Raw genomic sequence first — 20,774 nt, 5'->3', positions numbered from 1 at the left:
TGAAACAAATTAGCTTCCTTTGTAGCTCCACATGCATATCATCAGCCATCTCACTGGTATGATGGCAACATCAGATACCACAGCTTCTAAATTTATCCTGACACATGACTCTGGTAGTGCCGCATTACACTTGTGAAACAGCAGCGTACCACCTCAAATCTGTACCATGCACAAAACCGCACAGATAACCAACGACAGATGCTAATGCATGCGGTTTCTGAGTGAAATATTCATAATAAAGAAGAGACTCCTCGTGTAAACGAACACATGTGATCAGTGGTATTAAGCAATGATTAGGTTGTGTATAGTTTTGTCTTCAAAGCTGACAAATTCTGGCTTGCTTGCTACTTTTCCCCACATATTTCAGGGGGTAAACGTGGTCAGCGATGGGGTCTTAGCTCCCTCCTCTGGCCATCAAAGCAAACCAGATCTTTCATTTTTAGGGATTTTCTTAATTTTAGGATCATGACTTCACCAGTGATCTGATCACAAACAGGAAGCAGAACCGCATAACAGACAGTGAAAATGACTGATGACATCTCTGTGTAGGTGAATCCCATACAATAAAAAGCAAAGCAATATAGAGAAGAAACCGTTTGTGACATTTCACAGTTCAAAGAAATGAAAACCTGATTAACATGGAAACAACCTGAGAGAAGAACAACCGTTAAACATTTACTCTAAATGGAAATTCTACCCCTTAAAAGGAAACAAACAGAAATCAGTGATCTGCTTTTGTGTGCGCCGCATAAAGAGTCACACGTGTTGGAAAAACATGACAAGAATGAGTAAATGATATACTCACGAGATTTCTGGACTGAGTTCTTTAGTTGCAATCTACCGGAGGAATAGTAGAAGAATACTAGCACCATGACAGGACATATTAGAAACATGAAGCTCCGCATGGACTTCATTCTGAACATTTCACAAGACGATTCATCTGGGCCAAGTCACCTGAAAACACAAGAACACAGCATACTGAGATACTATCCTAAAAAGTAGGGCTGAACAATATATCAAAATATTTTAAATGTGCTTATTGGAACATACATATTGCAATGGATTGTTATACATTAGTGATTCAATACAAAAGTATCTTTCTCCTGAAAAGTAGGGCTATGCAATACGAAGCACTCATTCAAGTTTACATTATTTTGTACATCGGATTCCACTTGAATGAAAATATATTAAACAAACTCCACTAATGTAACCATTTTGAAGAAAACAATGTGTTTTACTATTGCTTCTAGACCTAGGGCACCACCAACTTGGATTATCGCTGTGGGGTTGGTTCCGTTCCCTCAGCTGAACAGATACAGTGGAAGTAAAGGACGGAACAAGGAGACTGAACAGCCTAATTAACCCAATGCGTGAAGTTGTGGCCATGGAGCTGGTGCAAATACAAGCATCAGATGTGTGTCTAAAATAATAATGAATAAATTTATTCGATATTTGTCTTTTAATTATTGATCATTTATTACACTGCCTGACGACCTGTATGGGTTTCAGTGGTAGTAACAGGCATGGGCCGGTTTAAGATTCTGACAGTATGATACTGATAAACCTTGGGTAAAAATATTACGGTTTCACAGTATTTGTGATTACTGCTCTAAAATATATTCTTTTTAAATGTCTGGGTAAAAAAACAAAACCTTTATTCCCCTTTGAAAACAACATATTATATTTTTGAAAGATTTATAATGTTTTGGAGCAGTAAACATGTCAGGCTAAATAAATCAAACGAATCATTGACTTCTGCTGTCTATATTTGTTTAAAAAACACAGATTTTTTTAAATGTTAAAACGGCATCTTTGGATATTTTTTTTCTGCTAGAGATGCTGTTATCCTAAAAAATAATAATAATAAAATAAGATAAAATGTAAAAAAATAAAAAAAAATCTTACACATACCTTAGGAACGCTATTACAGAACATTTTGGTGGTTATAAAAACCTTGACTTTTCCAAACCGCGCTATACCTTGAACCTTGACAGTTATCTTCCCATGCCTAGGTAGTAATGGACTGAACAGAGACTGGACAGCCTAATTTAACCCAATGCATGAAGTTATGGACCTGCATCGCAGAGCAGGTGCAAATACAACAAATACAAGCATTTAAGTGTGTTAAGTTGTGTATTTTTCTTTTGTTAATGCCTTCTGTTTGATACACTGCTCTAGTGCTGCCTGACGAGGGGATTTACATTAAGACCAATGCAACAATTAAAATGATACATGACTTCACGTTTTACTGAGTCACGTCTTTGTGCATTGTGTCCACGCGTATTTCCTTTTCAAGTTAATCAACTTGATCTCTTAACGTGTATGAAGGAAGTAAAACCTGTCATGTGAAAAACCGCACCGAGTTTGGTTTGAACACAAAAAGAGTTGAAGGCTGTAGCAGTAAAACGTTAAAATACCCGCACCCATTACGTCAGTAGTGGACCTTGTTGAAACCAGGGTTGAAACCCAGTCAGGCAGCATAATAGAGAGAGTGGACCAAATCTGATCATATGATTGGTAATTAAGAGGAAATAAAAGAAAAATAGAATCCACCCATCCATCCATCCATCCAATCCACCCACCCACCCATCCATCCATCCACCCATCCATCCATCCACCCATCAATCCATCCACCCATCAATCCATCCATCCATCTATCTATGAGCAACATCACACGAGTAGCAGTGTAATATTGCTGTATATCAGCACTGGTGGGAGGCGGGCGTTGGCATGAGGCAGCAGACTATAGATGAACACAATTCATAAATGTGCAAATCCAATTCGTAAATTTAAAACACATTTTTAAAATGTTTTTTGAATTTACAAATTGAATACGTGCATTTTTAAATTGTGTTTTGGATTAACAAATAGTTTTTTGTAAACGTGAATTGTGCTGTGCATGTATGAATTTTATTTTTGGAAATGTATTACTATTGAGACTGATCTGGGTCCATATTTAATATATTGGCTGAATAAAATGAAATGAAAATAAAACGACTTTCTTGAGAAAAAAAAAGAGAGAGAGAGAAAATACTGTCAAAACGTTTTAACTCTGTTAAACATCACTTAGGAAATATTTGAAAAATAATAACAATTTCAGCCTTCAACTGCATACAAACTAAATCTAAAACTGATCAATTTAGTCTTTCAATTCCTGATATCATCATTGCAGATTTAAGTGAACAACAAATACAAATTCTATTCACCAAAGAGCACCAAGTTCAATGCAGGGTTGAGAAATATTACTTTATATGTTCTGAACATGCTGTAACAGGCCTGAAGGCAAAATTTCAAGCATGTTTACTCCAAACACTTAACAGAGTGACCATAGTTTACACCAAACTACCAAAGTTACCAGTTATTGCTTAGGATATTGCTTATATCCTTTTTAATTTTGCTGATATATTTTCTATGATACTGAAAGCTGCTGAAAACATGGTAAAGGAGCCGTTTCTACATGATCCGATAATTCAGTCTGAATAACCTGTATAACCAGTAATAAAAAGGTGCTTGCTTTGAGTAAATCCAGGTAATTCAGCTGTTGTTAGCACAAGAAGTCAATGTTGAGGTTAACTGAAAATAAAAAGTACAGTCTACACACAGTGTGAAAAACATCCTACAATTCTAGATACCAAGTGTTCACAAAAATAAAAATAAAACTAAAACTAAATTACTGAGTTGGCTTTCAGATAAGATGAACCACTCACACAATCACAATTATTTTGAATACGTTTTTAAAGTTGCAGAAGAGATTAAGGGGTCACTGGTTGGTGCAGGTTTAGTGAGATACGGGAATCTGTAGATTAAAGACAGGTTTGGTAGTATTGGTGTTTACAGTGGTATTTACAGGTTATAGCACATTAGACTGCAATCAGATGTTAACCATGATTTTTCAGATAATGAATGGTTAAAAGTTCTTTGTCGTGTATTACTATCTGTGCTCGTCATTCACTGATACAGTTTAAACTATTACACAGAATTTATTGGACAAAATTTAAACTAGGACTGGGCAGATAAATTATATCGAATCGCGATAAAATTTATGTGAATAAGAATGATAAGCTCTGGACTTCTTTACTCTATATTGATCTGAAAGATTATCAAACAGCAGAAATGTGCAAAAATAATAATCTAAAAGTGTGCTGATATTAGAAATGTACCGAATTTTCGATCACCAAAAATTTATCAGCAGAAAATATGTTGTGCCATTTAGGGTTGGGCAATGTCGGCCAATTTGTCAGACGATGGCATTGTTTCGTTCATTTGTTATTAATTCATAACAAATTAATTATTTGCAGCCTACCATTTCAACTACCTGACCCGCATGGTCTTTGTTTTACCCATAAACAAATCATAAATAAATAAAGATAAGTTAAACACAAATTACCACCTGTCAATCACTTTTTCCGCAGGACTCTGACATGAATAGGCAGTGTGATTTGTGTCGTTATAATGGCGTCGACAAACTTGGTTAGTAAAAAGGTGCAAAACCTACAGGAACCAACGAACAGTATCTGAGATTTTCGCTAAAATTACTAAGTACAAGCCTGAAAGCCGAAGATTGAAGCAGTGTGCCGACGCTGTGACACGTTACCTGATAGATTCAAAAGACCGAAGAGTTTTTAGATAGAGATGAGTTTAATTAAATATCACGTTTAACAACTATAGTGAGATGAAATCCAGCAGTACATCCTTGATGAACTGTCCAACGCGCACTGCTCTCTGGGGTTTTGTGCTCAAAGAACAGTAATGGTTTACTTGGGGGACATTTGTTAATTTATTATTTGGTGTTTGTTTACTTTCTGTATTTTTTTTCTGAACATGGTTCAAAGAGTAAGGAATGTGTTTAATTACCATCCCAGAGTTTTCTTCAATATTGTGAAATTAATGCATTATGGTTTTTCTTCCCCTCACTTGTGTTAACTCTCTGATTGAGAATTGCAAATAAAGAGTTAAACTAATATAGCACAATTGTGACCTTGGACTACAAAACCAGCATCAGCATGTCATTTGAAATATGACATTTATAAAGCACACAAAAGCTTTATAAATAAGCTTTCCATATATCAATGTATACTTTACAAGAACAATATCCGCTTGTTTAGTGTGACGTCATGCGAATCGGCTTCCGGGTCCAAGCGCTCTATTCAACTGAATGGGAAGACTTATGAAATGGTAATAATAAACGTTTACAAAGCGATTTAATGCTTTCGAAAATCACGATCGCAGAATAAATGTCCATGTCTAATATCCGATGGCCAGAAAGTGATTAATATTTTTATAAATTGTAAAAATTTTTTGGTATTTGTTATGCAGTAAGTCCAGAGACTGTTGTGTACACTATGACTTTATGTAAAATTAACTTTAATGTGTGATATGAATAAAACGTGATCATAAACAAATTATTTCTCCACTCAAATAAAAGGCGGCTTGGACCCGGAAACAGTATTACATACGTCACAAACACGTCACCACTCAACAAGCGGATTTGGCGGAGATGAAGATCTATTTGAATACCTGAGTTGCCTTTAAAGTTTAAAGTCAAATGAAGTGCTGAACAATGCAAGGAAAACACTAGGAAATTCACAAAATGTTTTCTAATGATGCAGCAGAGCTTACGGGGTGGATGCTTGGTGCAGGTTTAGAGATATGTGCAGATTTAGATTAGTCCGGATAAAGGACAGGTTTAGTGGTATTGGTAGATTTACAGGTTAGTATGCAAACAAGTCTGTTAATATAGCACAATTGTGACCTCGGACCACAAAACCAGTGTCAATTTTCATAAACTGACATTTATAAAGCACACAACAGCTTTATAAATAAGCTTTCAATTTATAAATGTATACTTTGCAAGAATTTATTAAGTGATGAAGATCTATTTAAATATCTATAATCTGAGTCTATTAAAGTTGTCTATCTGCTTAATGCAAGGAAAACACTAGAAAATGTACAAAATGTTTTCTAAATATGCAGCAGAGCTTAAGGGGTCGATGCTTGGTGAAGATTTAGATTAGTTCAGATTAAGGACAGGTTTAATGGCATAATGGTAGATTTACAGGTTAGCATGCAAACAAGTGTGTTAATACAGCACAATTGTGACCTTGAACCATGTCTAGTCGAGATTAATATCTTGTTAAATATCTACTGTATAATTTGAATTGCCTTTAAAGTGGTTTATCTGAAGCGCAAGGAAAACACTAGGAAATTTACTAAATGTTTTCATGAAACATTATCTTTAATGGATGATAGGGTTGTGCAATTTAGGGAAAAAATCTAATTGGGATTTTTTTTTAAGGATATTGCGATTTAATCATGTAGTCAAGCTTGAGCTGAATATTCTGTATCAGCATCTTACTGCTAAAATGCAGTGAGTGTTAGTTAAAGAAGAACTGAAAAGATATTAACTCCAACTTTTATTCAAGTGTGTATATAAATATTCAGATATTAAACATTTTTCTTCAGAGCAAACAGTAGTAAGTTACATCGTTAGTTATCTCCTGGTGTCTTTTTATATGGCGTAAACAGCTACAAACAACTCTGAAATTGTACTTTGCTGTTGCTCGCTACTATATTGAGTGTTACTGGCAATACTTTTAATTGACTTCTTAGCAAGACACTCATATAGCTGCCTATGGTGCTTTTATAGATGCTGGTTGTTGTATTTCCTTGTGCTGTGGCAACAATTCTGCAACAGCTCTTACAAATGACCTGTTTTTGTTTGGTGTCTGTGACTTTGAAAGCAAAATATTCCAATATTACTGTAGTGCTGTTATTCTGTGATATGAATTAGTCCATTAATGCTTCTGAGGCGGCAGATGTCATCATCCCACTTGTCTGCACTTTCCTGTTTGTTTATTGTGGGCTTTTTGCATAGTTTGGTTGCGTAACTCTGATTGAGCAGAACCAAAGTGTCCTCACTCAATTTTCTAGTAAGACTGTCACACACAGATGGCAGTCACGCATTTGCTCTGGGTGGGGAAAATTATATATCTATATCTAGATAGGTAGATAGGTAGTTAGGTATATAGCTAGATAGATATATAGCTTTTAGCCACTATGCCCCTCGCTGCTGGAATCAGCTTCCAGAAATGATCAGATGTGCTCCAACATTAGGCACATTCAAATCAAGACTGAAAACACATCTGTTTAGCTGTGCCTTTACTGAATGAGCACTGTGCTGCGTCCGACAGATTGCACTATCATGTTTTTCTCTTCTTCTTCATTCTTTTATATCACATTTTACCTGTTTTTATGTTTTGTTTTGTTTTTAACGCATTTTTATTATTTGTTTTTATTTTTCTTGTTTCTTTTATTCTTGTTTATGTAAAGCACTTTGAATTGCCATTGTGTATGAAATGTGCTATATAAATAAACTTGCCTTGCCTTGCCTTGCCTTGCCTAGATAGGTAGGTAGGTCGGTCTGTCGGTTTAATTGTTAATTGCGATTGCGATTCGATAGATCGCACAGCCCTAAAAGATATTCAAATAAAAACACCATTTTAGACATAGTCAAAAATATACCTGTGTAACTTGAGACTGGTTTTGTAGTACCGGGTCACATTAGAGAAATGATGGCCAAACTGCTGTGATATGAGCACTTTAAAATTTAGTTTATATATTTGGATGTGTTAAGAATTGATTAGAGAGAGGTTTGGTGTTAACTGTTGGTTAGGGATATTAACAAGTTTAGACATATGGACAGGTGCAAGGCTGATTTAATTACGTAGAATTAGTAAATATATGAATTCAGGGTTTCTGCAGGTTTCACAAACTTAAATTTAAGTATTTTAAGACCATAATGAATTAAATTTTAGACTTATACATGAATATCCCAGTTAGAAAAGATGAAAACCGTTTTGAAGGTATACTGCAAGTTGAAAAAGTCAAGGTTTTAAAATCGGCACCATTTTCTGTTATCCTATTCCTTACAATACATGTACAATTTTTTTTTTTTTACAAGTTTTAGTTTTTTTACCCAGACATTTAAAAAGAACTTATTTTAGAGCAGTAATCACAATACTGAGAAACCATGATATTTTTGTCCAAAGTTACCGTCAGAATCATATACTGGCCCGTGTCTACTGCCAAATCAAACATTATTAAAGATAAAAACATATAACAATACAATAAGAATAATTTTGTTTACATTTTTTAAAAATAATTTTCAAATATATCCATTAACAAACCCTATAACCCTTACTAAGAACAAAACAAAACATAGCACTAAATGACTTCAGTCTACAATATTAATAATAATAATAATAATAATAATTTAATAATAAATATATATATATATATATATATATAGGTCAGGTCAGTATCCTCGACAGTAAATAAAAGAAGAACTATTAAGCAAATGTTACTGTAAGGAAAATATTTAAACGCTATTTTTAAATAAAAAGTTTAAAGTTTTATTGAGATTGTTGGTGATTGAGGGTGTCAATGGCCAGATTGGATAGTTATACATGAACAAAATAAAATTAGGATTAATAAAATAAAGATTTAAGACCTACAACTCAACATTTAAGCAAGAATTTAACATTTTAAGGCATAGAATTTAGCTTTAAGACATTAACACTTTTAAAGATCCCACAGACACCCTGGAATTTAAAGTAAATGATTACATTTTTAAAATGTATAAAAAAAATACACAAACAAAAAAAAAAGCTAATTTAACAAACCAAGCTACATGTTTTAACGATTAAAATGCAATGCATGTTATTTTAATAATAATGATACACCAATATAAATTACAATTAATTTACTTTATAGCTAAATTTAATAAGACAAAACAATCAAAAGACAATAAGACACATGCTACCAACAGAATAAAATATTATATAATTATTTATGTCTTTTCATATTTTTTCTGCCACTTGTCTGTCAATAACGACTGTTAACCACGACAAACACAATGAAGTCATTTTTATATTAGCACATTCGTTCAGTGACAACTTGTGACACACTCCCCATATTGTTCACCACATTACCTTAAATATTCAGTCTGAAATCTCATGCAAGTACGACTTCAAAACAACCTTAGCACTATTTCTTTGAATGTGAACAATGTTGTACTTCGATAGTCTTTTTATATTGAGGTAAAGTTAGTTTTATATTCGCACATTCGTTCATTCATAGGTCTCTATATTGTTTACCATGCGACTTTGAATATTTGGTCTTAACTAGCATGTACGTGTGACTTCAAAACAACATTAGCACTATTTATTTAACAGTAAACAATGTTGTACTTTGATAGTCATTGGCTGCTAATATGACTTCCCCATTAAGAATTTGCAAACGATACTTTTCTGAAACTATGTTAGTAAGGATAAAGTCCCAATGTATAAATATATAACCAACTTCAATCTTGTTTATTGTTGTTTTTATTCATCTTTTTATTGATTAAACAGGAGAGTACAGAATTATACATAAAACAGTATACAAGTTAATTAACAACAGAAAACAATCATGTGCAGGTATTTTTTCAGCAGTTGAAAGAGCTTAGGGATTACTCAGTATAGGAGTCAGGGAATCATAAAACATTTTTAGATCAATTAAAACTAGTTTACAATTTGGTGAAGTTAGCATATATTGTACTTTGATTGTCATTTGTAGATAATATGAATCCACTAATTAGATTATGCAAATAATACTTTCAGAAATTACATAATTAGGGAGAAAGTCTGAATATAAAAGCAACTTTACCTCGATGACAAACATCAGGTGCTCACTCAAAAACAGTCTGCTATCATTCATTTCCAAATATATTAGTTACTACGAAGCTAAATGTCTTAGAAAAGCATTCCCCCAGTACTTTTCACAGATTACTTCATGTCAATGGTTTAAAGAACTCCCCTAAAAACTTCTTCAACACCTAGTAGTGAAAAAACAACACCGTTCAGTAACCAAAGGTCGACCCTTCGCTCTTGTGTCCGTCCGTTGTAACGGTAACAGACACATCCGGTTAGCGATGTAGCGTGTCAGCTAACACCACCAACCCAATATAGCCCCTCTTAAACACAAGTGAACTACAAAGTCAAACGGTGCAAATGAGACACACCCGAGCCGACAGCCGTTACATGAAACAAAATGTCAACACAGAGATTTAGGGAGCGCGCGCGTGTGTGTGTGCGTGTGAATGTGTGTGTGTGTGTGTCTGCGAGAGAGACTGGCTACCTGTCTTACCTCACAGAAACGCGGCCATAATGATAATAAATCCATAAATACACGACGGACTCACTCGTCAGTCTCTATGGCCCCCCTGGGAAACGGGTAAAACATTACTGTTATCTCTGCGCTCCGCTTATCGGCTGTTTCCAGCTCAGTCAACTGAAGTGTTAACAGAGTTCATGCTGTAAAGGGTGAGGGGGAGGGGCAAGAGGAGCAGGGGGGAGGGGCTTTCCCTGTGAACTGGTAATTTGTATTTATTAACATATAGTATGTCTTTGCATCACAATAAACACAACAAAAAAATCACACATGTACGTATAAAAGTAAAAATAATAGCTAGTATTACATATTGATAGGCTTAATATAAATCAAATAATAAATAACTGAATAAAATGAAGGAGTGTTTTACCTTTAGTTTATGTTTTTCTATAGAAAACAAATATTAATTGCACCTTTTGTTTTCAGTATCATCAGGGTTTTTATATTAGAAATATATTCTCATTTTAAAAGGCACAAACAACTGGACTGTTTAGATTTGTGTATAGAATTTTCCCAACTTAAGGATGTTTGTTGATTAGGAAGGCATCTTTCTTACTGTCCATCACAAGTTGGGCTGCACGATCAATCAAAAAAAGATTGCGATCTCGATTCAACCTTACACAAGATCTTAAAGAGCCCCTATTATACACTAAAAAGGGTCATATTTTAGTTTTAAGGGTCTTAAGGGTTTTAAGGGTCTCCAACAACTGGCTGATCTGCTTGCAAGGTAAAAAAAAAAAACACTTTCATTGTCAATCTGCATTTATTTTTACCTATTTATCCCAGCGATTTAGCGTTTAGCGATTCATTTTTTCCCAAACCCCTCATTAGCACGAAACTAATCTGCACTGATTGGACTGATGACAGTCTGTTGCTTTTAGTTGACAGCATTCATCGCGAGACAGAGGCGACCGAAACAGCCTACTACTCAGTATGTACTGCATTTGAATTTAAACGTACTACTCGGCCGTTAGAAAAGTACGTTCTATACCAGGGATGGGCAAACTTGATCCTCGAGGGCCGGTGTCCCTGCAGAGTTTTGTTCCAACACTAGTCAAACACACCTGAACAAACTAATCAATGTCTTCAAGATCACTTGAATTCTATGTGGAGGTCTGTTTGAATAGGGTTGGAGCTAAACTAGGGCACTGGCCCTCCAGGATCAAGTTTGCCCACACCTGTTCTATACAGCATGAATGTGAAAAGTATGAATGGAATTCAGACGTACTACATCCACCATTTTGTCATGGTCACGTGACCTACCTGCATCAGTTGTGTCATTTCACGTCCAGTCATAAAATCTCTCACGGGGCATCATGGGATAGCGCAGCGTGCATGGGATGCGCACTTCAGAATCTCGCCGGAAGTAGTAAGTCATCCGGGTATTTCTCGCATACTGATTTTCGAATTCTATGAATTCGGACATACTACTCGGCTCGCATACTGATTTTCGAATTCTATGAATTCGGACATACTACTCGGCTCGCATACTGATTTTCGAATTCTATGAATTCGGACATACTACTCGGCTCGCATACTGATTTTAGCGTACTATATAGTATGGAAGTATACGGTTTCGGACGCAGCCACTGTGAAATCCGCTTGTTAAGTGGTGACGTGTTGGTGACGTATGTAATACTGTTTCCGGGTTCAAGCCGCCACTCATTTGAGTTGAGAAATTATTCGTTTATGATAACATTTCATTTATATCACACATTAATTTTATATAAAGTCGTAGTGTACACAACCATCTCTGGGCTTGCTGCATCACAAATACCAAAATTGTAACAATTTATAAAAAAAATGAACTACTTTCTGGCCATTGGATATTAGGCATGGATATATATATTGCGATCGTGATTTTCTAAACTATTAAATCGCTTTGTAAACGTTTATTATTACCATTTCACAAGTCTCCCTATTTAGTTGTATAGAGCGCTTAGACCCGGAAGCCGCTTCGCGTGACGTCACACTAAACAAGCGGATTCCCAGCTAGGCTTATCGCAATATTGAAGTAGTCAGAGTACAGAGTGTATGTGTGAGCATACCTGCCAACACTCCTGTTTTTCCCGTTAGTCTCTCGTATTTCAGACCCATCTCCAGCCATCCACCCATTTTGTTATTTATCCCAGAAAACTCCCGTAATTTCAACTACCCCCCCCACACACACACTCCCGGGTCGACAACATTGGTATCCAATCGCAGCGACCGTCCGAAACAGGCTTTATAGTAGTTACCAGGGCGGACTGGCCATCTGGCAATTCTGGCAAATGCAGGGCCGGACCAGTTTTTAAATGTGGGCTGGTCAGTTTTTTGTTTTTTTCTTAATATGTATTATTTTTACAAGCAGGCAGCTTTTATCTCTTGCAAAATGTGAATATTATGATAATGATTATAATATAGTAATAATAATAAGTATTATTATTGCATTTATTATAATTAAATGTTTGTCAGCCGGCCCAATTGGTGACGGCCGGCTGGTTTTGAGAGGGGCCCACCCAATCAGAGGTTACGCGAATCAAACTCTGGCAAGAATGTCAAACATACAGTAAGTGCAACTTACGCTATTTGTCAGAGATGGACCATAAATAAAGGAAAGTCAGTGTCGAAAAGCTCCAAGAAACCAAAAAAAGGGCTGAAAAATCAACTGAAATAATCTCGCCTGGTTTTAATTTGGCTGCTGCATCAGAAGACAGTAGCGCGGTAGAGGAGGTAAGAAGAAAACCAAAAATATACTTCTAAGTCTAAGATACTAAGAAATTTTGTTACCATTCTGACAGTTTTTGACAGTAACCTACACTGTTTAACGGTTGTAAGCTTAGCGTAGAACTCCCGTGCATTTTAAAATATCATTATCAGCTGATAACTTGGGATTTAGCGTATATAGACTGCTGTACCCTACTGTACTAGCAATATAGTCTAACATGCAAAAGAACCTATAGCTACCTGTATAGTAGTACTATAGGCATTTGAACACATAGCTAGTCTTTAAACATTAAATACATGCATAGTTTACAGCAGGGGCGGACTGGCCATCTGGCAATTCTGGCAAATGTGGGCCGGTCAGCTATTTTTAAATTTTTTTTATTTGTATTGTTTTTACATGCAGGCAGCTTTTATCTCTTGCAAGATGTGAGTATTATGATGATGATGATGATGATGATGATAGTAATAATAATAATAAATGTTAAGCATTGGCCCAATCAGCAATGACCGGCTGGTTTCGAGTTGGGCTGACCCAAAATCTGGCTAGAATGTCAAAAAAACAGTAAGTGCAACACAAGGTAATTGTCAGAAATGGACCATAAAAAAGGAAAGGAGGTGCCGAAAAGCTCGGAGAAAGCAAAAAAAAAAAAGTTAAACTCTGCCGAAATGCATAAAATTAACAGAAATAGTCTCGAAAGAGGGCAGCGGAGGGGCGCAAGAAGGTTGCTTTTTCGAGCCTCGGCTGGGTTAGTTGGTGTTTCCAACACATATTCACGTGGGTTTCTTCCTGGTTTCCCTCACGAGTCCAAACACGTGCTGTAGGTGAATTGGGTAGGCTTAATTGTCCGTAGTGCATGTATGTGAATGTGTGTAAAGGGGTTTCACAGTGGGTTGCACTTTGGAGGGCATCTGCTGCGTAAAACATATGCTGGACAAGTTGGCGGTTCATTCCGCTGTTGTGATTCCAGATTATTAAAGGGACTTAGCCGAAAAGAAAATGAATGAATGATCGCATATATAAATTCGTTTTTGTTCCAGTCACATACATTTAATGTTTAAATATCTATTACATATATGGTACTGCTTATATTATTACACCATCTGTACACCAAAATAAGTAGTGAATGTGCGTGTCCGTGCTGTGTTGGTGTAGTAATGTGGGCTGGTGTGGCTACAGTGCCAGGGCTGATTTTTAGTCCCAGTCCGCCCCTGGTTTACAGTATGTATTTAATCCTTAGGTAGAGGTGCAGAGAATGACAACTGGTTGTTTTTGTTCCAGTCACATACATTAAATGTTTAAATATCTATTAAATATGGTACTGCTTATATTATTTCACCATCTGTACACCAATATAAGTAGGGAATATGCGTGGGGTGGGGTGGGGCTGTGTCTGTGTGGTAATTTGGGCTGCTGTGGCTACAGTGCCAGGGCTGAATTTTTGTCCCAGTCCGCCCCTGGTAGTTACTAACACCATAGTGCACAGTACCCGGTTCTCAACACTGCTGTCAGGGCCGGCACGTCCATAGAGCTGAACTAGGCAGATATTGTTTACTTGTCACTAGAATAGTGAGGGTGGTGTCCGGGAACACCCCAGGTCCTCACTTTTATCGGCAACACCCACCCCCTCCTTCCCGGTCCTCACTTTTATCACAAATCGGTCTCTTTCTTTTTCTTTTTGTGACTTTCTTCAGGTGTCACAGTGTTGTAGTGGGTAGCACGATCGTCTCACAGCAAGAAGGTCGCTGGTTCGAGCCTCGGCTCAGTTGGCATTTCTGTGTGGAGTTTGCATGTTCTCCCCGTGTTGGTGTGGGTTTCCTCTGGGTGCTCCGGTTTCCCCCACAGTCCAAACACCTGCGCTATAGGGGGATTGGATAGGCTAAATTGTCTGAGTGTATGAGTGTGTGTAAATGCGAGAGTGTATGGGTGTTTCCCAGTACTGGGTTGTGGCTGGAAGGGCATCCGCTGTGAAAAACACATGCTGAATTAGTTGGCAGTTCATTCCACTGTCTCGGCAGACCAAAGTCATATTGTTTTGCCTAAAATATACTGTAAATACTAATTATGTATGCATAATGATTACTGTAGACAGGCAAGAACAATAACAGGTGAGACTGTAAAAGGTAGATACCATGGTAAATCTGTGGTAATCTTTAAAATATCTCCTTTGTATCATTAGACACACAGTATAGGACAATAATCCTTCATTATGTTCATCTAAAAGCATATGATTTTGTTGGAGCGAATCGTTTGTCTCGTCAGTCTTGTTGTGCATCTGTCATGTTGTCATCTGTGTTTGCTTTCTCTATTATGTGAACACAATGCTGGATAAATAAAGAATCAATCATTTAATCCTCTGATTTTTCCTATGTACATGTCTAAAAATAAAACTAAATCTATTTGTCCTCTGGTCAAATACTGTGTTGAAACAACATTGTTTGAATATAAAGATTGGATTTTAAATTTATATATATATTTTTTATTTATTTAATTTTTGAATTTAATTTATATTTAATAAAATAATTTTTAATGTTATTTTTTATTTTATTTCATTATATTTTTATAAATAATTAATCATTCAATCATTTGATTTTTCATATGTCCATGTCTAAAAATGAAACAATCTATTTATCGCAATATTGAAGTAGTCAGAGTACAGGGTACAGAATCTATTTATCCTCAGCTCTAAATACTGGGATGCAACTAATCATTTAAATAAGAACATTTATATTTTATTTTTAATTTTATTTATTTAATTTATTATTTAATTCTCTGCTTAATTTTTTTTATTTTATTATTTTTTTATTTTAGAAATAAATAATGAATCATTTAATCTTTTGATTTTTATGATGTCCATGTCTAAAATTAAAGCTAAATCTGATTATCCTTAGCTGCAAATACTGGGTTGAAACAACATCCTTTGAATAAAAACAATATATTATTTTTAATTTAATTTATTAATTTGTTTTATTATATTTTTTATTACTTTTAAATATTTTTTTATAAAGTTTTTGAATTAATTTCATTTTTTATTTTAATTTCTACTCATTTATTCTTATTTATTTTAAATTTAGTTTATTTTAAATGTTATTCTATTTTATTTGATAGAAAAATTACTAATTTGATCCTTTGATTTTTACCATGTTTATGTCTAAAAATGAAGCTAAATCTGTTTTTCCTTAACTCCAAATACTAGCTTAAAATAAATCATTTAATAAAAAAACAATATTTTATTTTTTGTTTAACTTAAATATTGCTTTTAATTTAATTTATTTACATTTTATTTTATTATATTATTATTGTATTTTGAATTCAAATATTTTTAATTTCATATATTTTATTTAATCAGATTTTTTAATTACTATTTAATAAAGAATCAATTATTTAATCTTTTGATTTTTCCCATGTCCATGTCTAAAAATTTTCAGAATTGTATTATTTTTATATAATTTTATTATTTATTATTTTCTATTTATGCTTAAAAATTAAAAACAATGTTTTATATTTTATTTTATATATTATATAATGTAATTAGGCAAGTTATTGTATAACGATGGTTTGTTCTGTAGACAACCAAAGAATATATATTGCTTAAAGGTGCTAATAATTTTGACCTGAAAATAATCCAAAAATTTGCTTTTATTCTAGCTGAAATAAAATAAATAAGACTTTCTCCAGCAGAAAAAAATTGATAAATAAATAATCAATCAATGTCTAAAAATGAAACTAAATCTGTATAGCTCTAAATACTGGGTTGAAACAAATTAATTGAAGAAAAACAATATTTTATTTTTTAATTATATTGTATTTTCAATATTTTAAAATATACTTTACTTTTAATTTAATACTTTTTTGTCATTTAATTTAATCAAATTTTATTTGATTTTATTTCATTTGGGATGAGTCACTATGAGTAGTCACACACGTGCACCACCATCTTTGCTGGATCATTATAGTTGACATTGATTCTTATCTGAGGAAAGTTTTGAAAAAGAGCACAAAGTGCACAGGGAAATTACCACGGTTAAAAATACCCTCACAATGACTCACATACAACTGGAGGGAAAAAAAAGTACAGTTGAAGACAAAACTATTAGTCAGAAATATTTTTCAAATATTTTCTAAGCGATGTTTAACAGAGAAAGAAAATGTTTCACAGTATTTCCTATAATATTTTTCTTTTGGAGAAAGGCTTTTTTCTTTAAGTCTGGCTGGAATAAAAATATATAATCCAGAAATACTATAGAAATAATAGAAGGATAACAATCATGTAGAAGTGCATAAACCGTAAGCCTAAACTTAACATAAACTGTAAAAGCATCCCTTAATTCTCACTGGCTGATTGGAATGTTGTTCCAGGATCAACATTGATGTTAATTCAGGAACATGTCCTACATGGTGAAATCAGGTTGGCAGTCTTGCACTACATGTGTAAACCTCTATTAAATGCATGTTTAGAAGCGTTTGATGCTACAAAGTGTAGAATTTCAGTTAGCTACATCAAGAAAGACTGGTTGAACTTGTCGTCTGCTGTAGGCTTTGCAGTATACCTGCAAATTACAGTAAATTTACAGTCTTATCTCAAGGAAATCAACTCATGTCTGTTTGGCTTACCTGAAATAAATTTTTTTAGATTTTCATGAGCAGATCGCTTTCGTTTTGGCTTCTTATTACAGGCTTTGGTTTCTTTGTATGACAGAAACGTGCCATCTAAACAAAAGGAGAGCGTCTGCATTTATAACTGTTAAATGTGTCAACAGAAACAACAGCATTTATCTTAAAATGGACCTAGTATGCCTATGTAAAATAAGTCTGTGATGTCCTTAGAGTGTGTAGTGAAATGTCAGCTCAAAGTAGCACACAGATAATGCTTTATAACTCTTTGAAACGGACCCTATTAGGCTTTGATACTAATTGTGGAGTTTTGGTGACTGTCGCTTTAAATTCAAATGAGATCGTGCTCTTTTCAAAAGAGGGCGGAGCTACAAATGCCTATGAGTCAGCATAGTGGCAGATTCAAAAACAAGACTATTGTCCTATGCTAATGAGGGGGAGATCTTCACTAGTGGGCGGGGCTTTCCCTTTCTGATGACACGTATAAACGGAGAATGTCGATCAAAGTGTTTCTCCAGACAGTTTTAATCAAGTGTGATCATAAAAATAGAATTAATTAATGTTTACTATTACAGGGTGGATATATTCTCACACTTTTGCCACACAACTGTGTTTAAACCCCTTATAAAAGTATTTTCTTTGCATTTTAGGTCGTCTTTAAGACAGCACTGCCAGGCTTCCCTTTGTCCTCTTTCCCAATAACTCATTTGTTTCATAATCATAACTTTAAATATTAATAACTGATTACCACAACATTTCAGGTAACACTTTACAATAAGATTGTATTAGTTAATGTATTTATTAACATGATCAAACAATGAACAACACAGTTATTACAGTGTTTAATCATGCTAGTAAATGAAAATAAAGTCATTCAATGTCTGTTCATGAATGTAACAAGCATTGATTTGATGAATGAATATTGAACTATGACTAATAAAGGCTGTACATGTTTTGTAAATCATTAGTTGGTGTTAGTAAACTGATGAAACCTTATTGAAATGTGTGTCCAACATTTTACTGTGCATCATGCATGCATTAAACTGACTTTTAATTGTTGGTCATATGGGAACTTGTGTTCATTTAAAGATGCAGTATGTAAGTTTGACACCCAGTGGATGAACTAGGTATTGCATGCCTGGTTCAAAACACACGCAAGAGCAGGTTGCCAGATTGACAACATCAACAGGAGTGTGCCTTACTCTCGAGCCTAACGCCCCATTCACACGGGGCTTCAGCGTCAACGCTTGACTGAAGGTGTGTCTGAAGTTGGGCCTGATGCGATCGTCATAGCAGCGTCAGCCAATGAAATTCAGTCAGCAATAGGCAGGGCCAGACGGAATCTGTGGACGTTTTTTGCTATTTCTGCGGAGAATTTTGGTAAAAATCTGCAGATTTTGCGGAATTATTTTGGGAGTATCCAGCAGAGTATCATGACTAAACCCTTATTTTATTAAATAAAAAGTAATAAATTACTGAATAAAAACTGAATAAATTCAAATTTACACATTTACTCAAGTTAAAAAACAGAATTAATAATGGGCTAAAAATCTGCAGAAATCTGCGGAATTATGCGGAAAATCTGCAGAAATTCTGCGGAATTCTGCGCGCAAATTCCGTGTGGGCCTACCAATAGGCCACTGTCTAGCTGGTGTATTTGCATACAGCGATCTGATTGGCTGACGCTTTTGTCTGCGCTTGAAAAGTTGAGCTAGTCCCAACTTCTGCAGCGAGCAACGCCTCTGAAGCAGCGCCGACGGATCCACAATGCAGTTCGGCAATGCCTGACGCCACCCATTTAAAGTGAACGGGAAGCGTTGATGATGAAGATCTTTGTGAACGGGGCTAATTTAAATCATGAAGGAATATTCATAGAAGGAATATTCTCCATATTAAAAGGTGTTTTTGTCCTAACCAACACCTCAAATTAATTTATTAGAAACGGCTTCAACTTCTTGCAGCTAAACAAAACGATCACCTCATGTACTCTATTCAGTGTTAAATGCTAATAATGTGAGTCTGAATGCCATTTTACATGATATTTATTGCCATACAACTGAAGGCAGCAGCAGATAGTTCACCTCAGATCTGGAAAATAAAATAAACCGTTTGAAATTAAACTTCAGAACTGTGACTCAGTGCAAGCCAACACATATCAGTGATTAGGCATGTGCATTAATAATGTTAGAGGTTTAATATGTACTAATTAGATTATAAACCATACCTTTTTGTTGGGCGTGCAGTAAGTGCACTATTCTGTGCTTCTGAATGACTTTATTTACATTTATGTCGTATTTCGTCTGATGCAAACAGCCAAATTGCCTATCACTGCGTATCTTGTCGCATGGCGTGTTATTAGGACACAGGTTACAATTTAACCTGCTGACCTAATGTTTAGGTTTTTAATATTTATATTATTTGCTAATTGCTAATTAACAACCTAATGTGGAACTCTGAATCTGCATCTCATTTTGGAGTCGGCCACTGTCCAAAGGGGATCGTGAACACATGCTTACAGAGCCTTTCTGACTGAATGAAGGAAATACGCTGTTTTCCACTAAGTCAACCTGGGCTGCTGAAATATAATTGGCTGAACTGGCAGTGGGAGGGTTAGAAGCATCAAAACAAAGACAGAAGCTCCGGCATGTAACGCACATTTTCAAAGCAGGATATCTGACTTCAGCATTGTTTTACAGATAAACAAGAATGCTCATTTAGCATGTTTCCTAAACATCTGCAAATATATGATGGTATTTTTATGCTTTAGAGTCAAAAACGTACATACAGCACCTTTAACAGCTAAAAGTGATAGAAGAGTAAATTAAAATGAGTAGTAGTAGAGTTGTAAATGAAACGTCATTTCATGAGGATTCTATATAAATCAGTGGCTACAACACATCTGTTTATACGTCGCTGTTATGAAGGTCACAGTTCCAGTTTTGAGTTTCAGAAATGAGCTTGAGACGTGAAATCCTTCAAACGGAAGAGTGTTGTGGAAACTTACAGAGAACACAAAACATTATGACAGTGTGCTTGTGTAAAAAAGCAAACAGTGTTTCCTATAGTATTTTGTCTTCTGGAGAAAGTCTTATTTGGTTTATTTCGGCTAGAAGAAAAGCAGGTTTATTTTTTAAAACCATTTTAAGGTCAATATCATTACCCCCCTTAAGCAATATTTGTTTTCAATTGTCTACAGAACAAACCACTGTTATACAATGACTTGCCTAATTACCCTAACCTGCCTAAT

At 34.9% G+C, this 20,774-nt stretch overlaps 1 protein-coding gene across 24 annotated transcripts in view; it reads right to left on the bottom strand.

The window, feature by feature from the left end:
- The window catches only part of st3gal3a (ST3 beta-galactoside alpha-2,3-sialyltransferase 3a), a 71,167-nt gene extending 60,797 nt beyond the window's left edge, over positions 1–10,370 (bottom strand). For 13 of the 24 annotated variants that reach the window (XR_012407231.1, XR_012407227.1, XR_012407232.1 and 10 more), the window contains exons 1-2: positions 10,186–10,327; positions 806–954 (exon numbers count right to left, since the gene is read on the bottom strand). Coding sequence is in view for 8 of the 24 variants with exons in the window: in XM_021476802.3 (XP_021332477.1) it covers positions 806–923 (118 nt within the window). In the remaining 16 variants the exon portion in view is untranslated. Of the gene's footprint in view, positions 1–805; positions 955–9,705 lie in introns of all 24 variants that reach the window. The other 11 variants (XR_012407228.1, XM_073952715.1, XM_073952720.1 and 8 more) reach the window with 3 other exon arrangements.
- Between the last annotated feature and the right edge of the window lie 10,404 nt (positions 10,371–20,774).

The sequence above is a fragment of the Danio rerio genome, chromosome 6 (genome assembly GCF_049306965.1).
Source record: "Danio rerio strain Tuebingen ecotype United States chromosome 6, GRCz12tu, whole genome shotgun sequence".
Taxonomy (NCBI): domain Eukaryota; kingdom Metazoa; phylum Chordata; class Actinopteri; order Cypriniformes; family Danionidae; genus Danio; species Danio rerio.
This window is presented reverse-complemented; position numbering and strand designations above follow the sequence as displayed.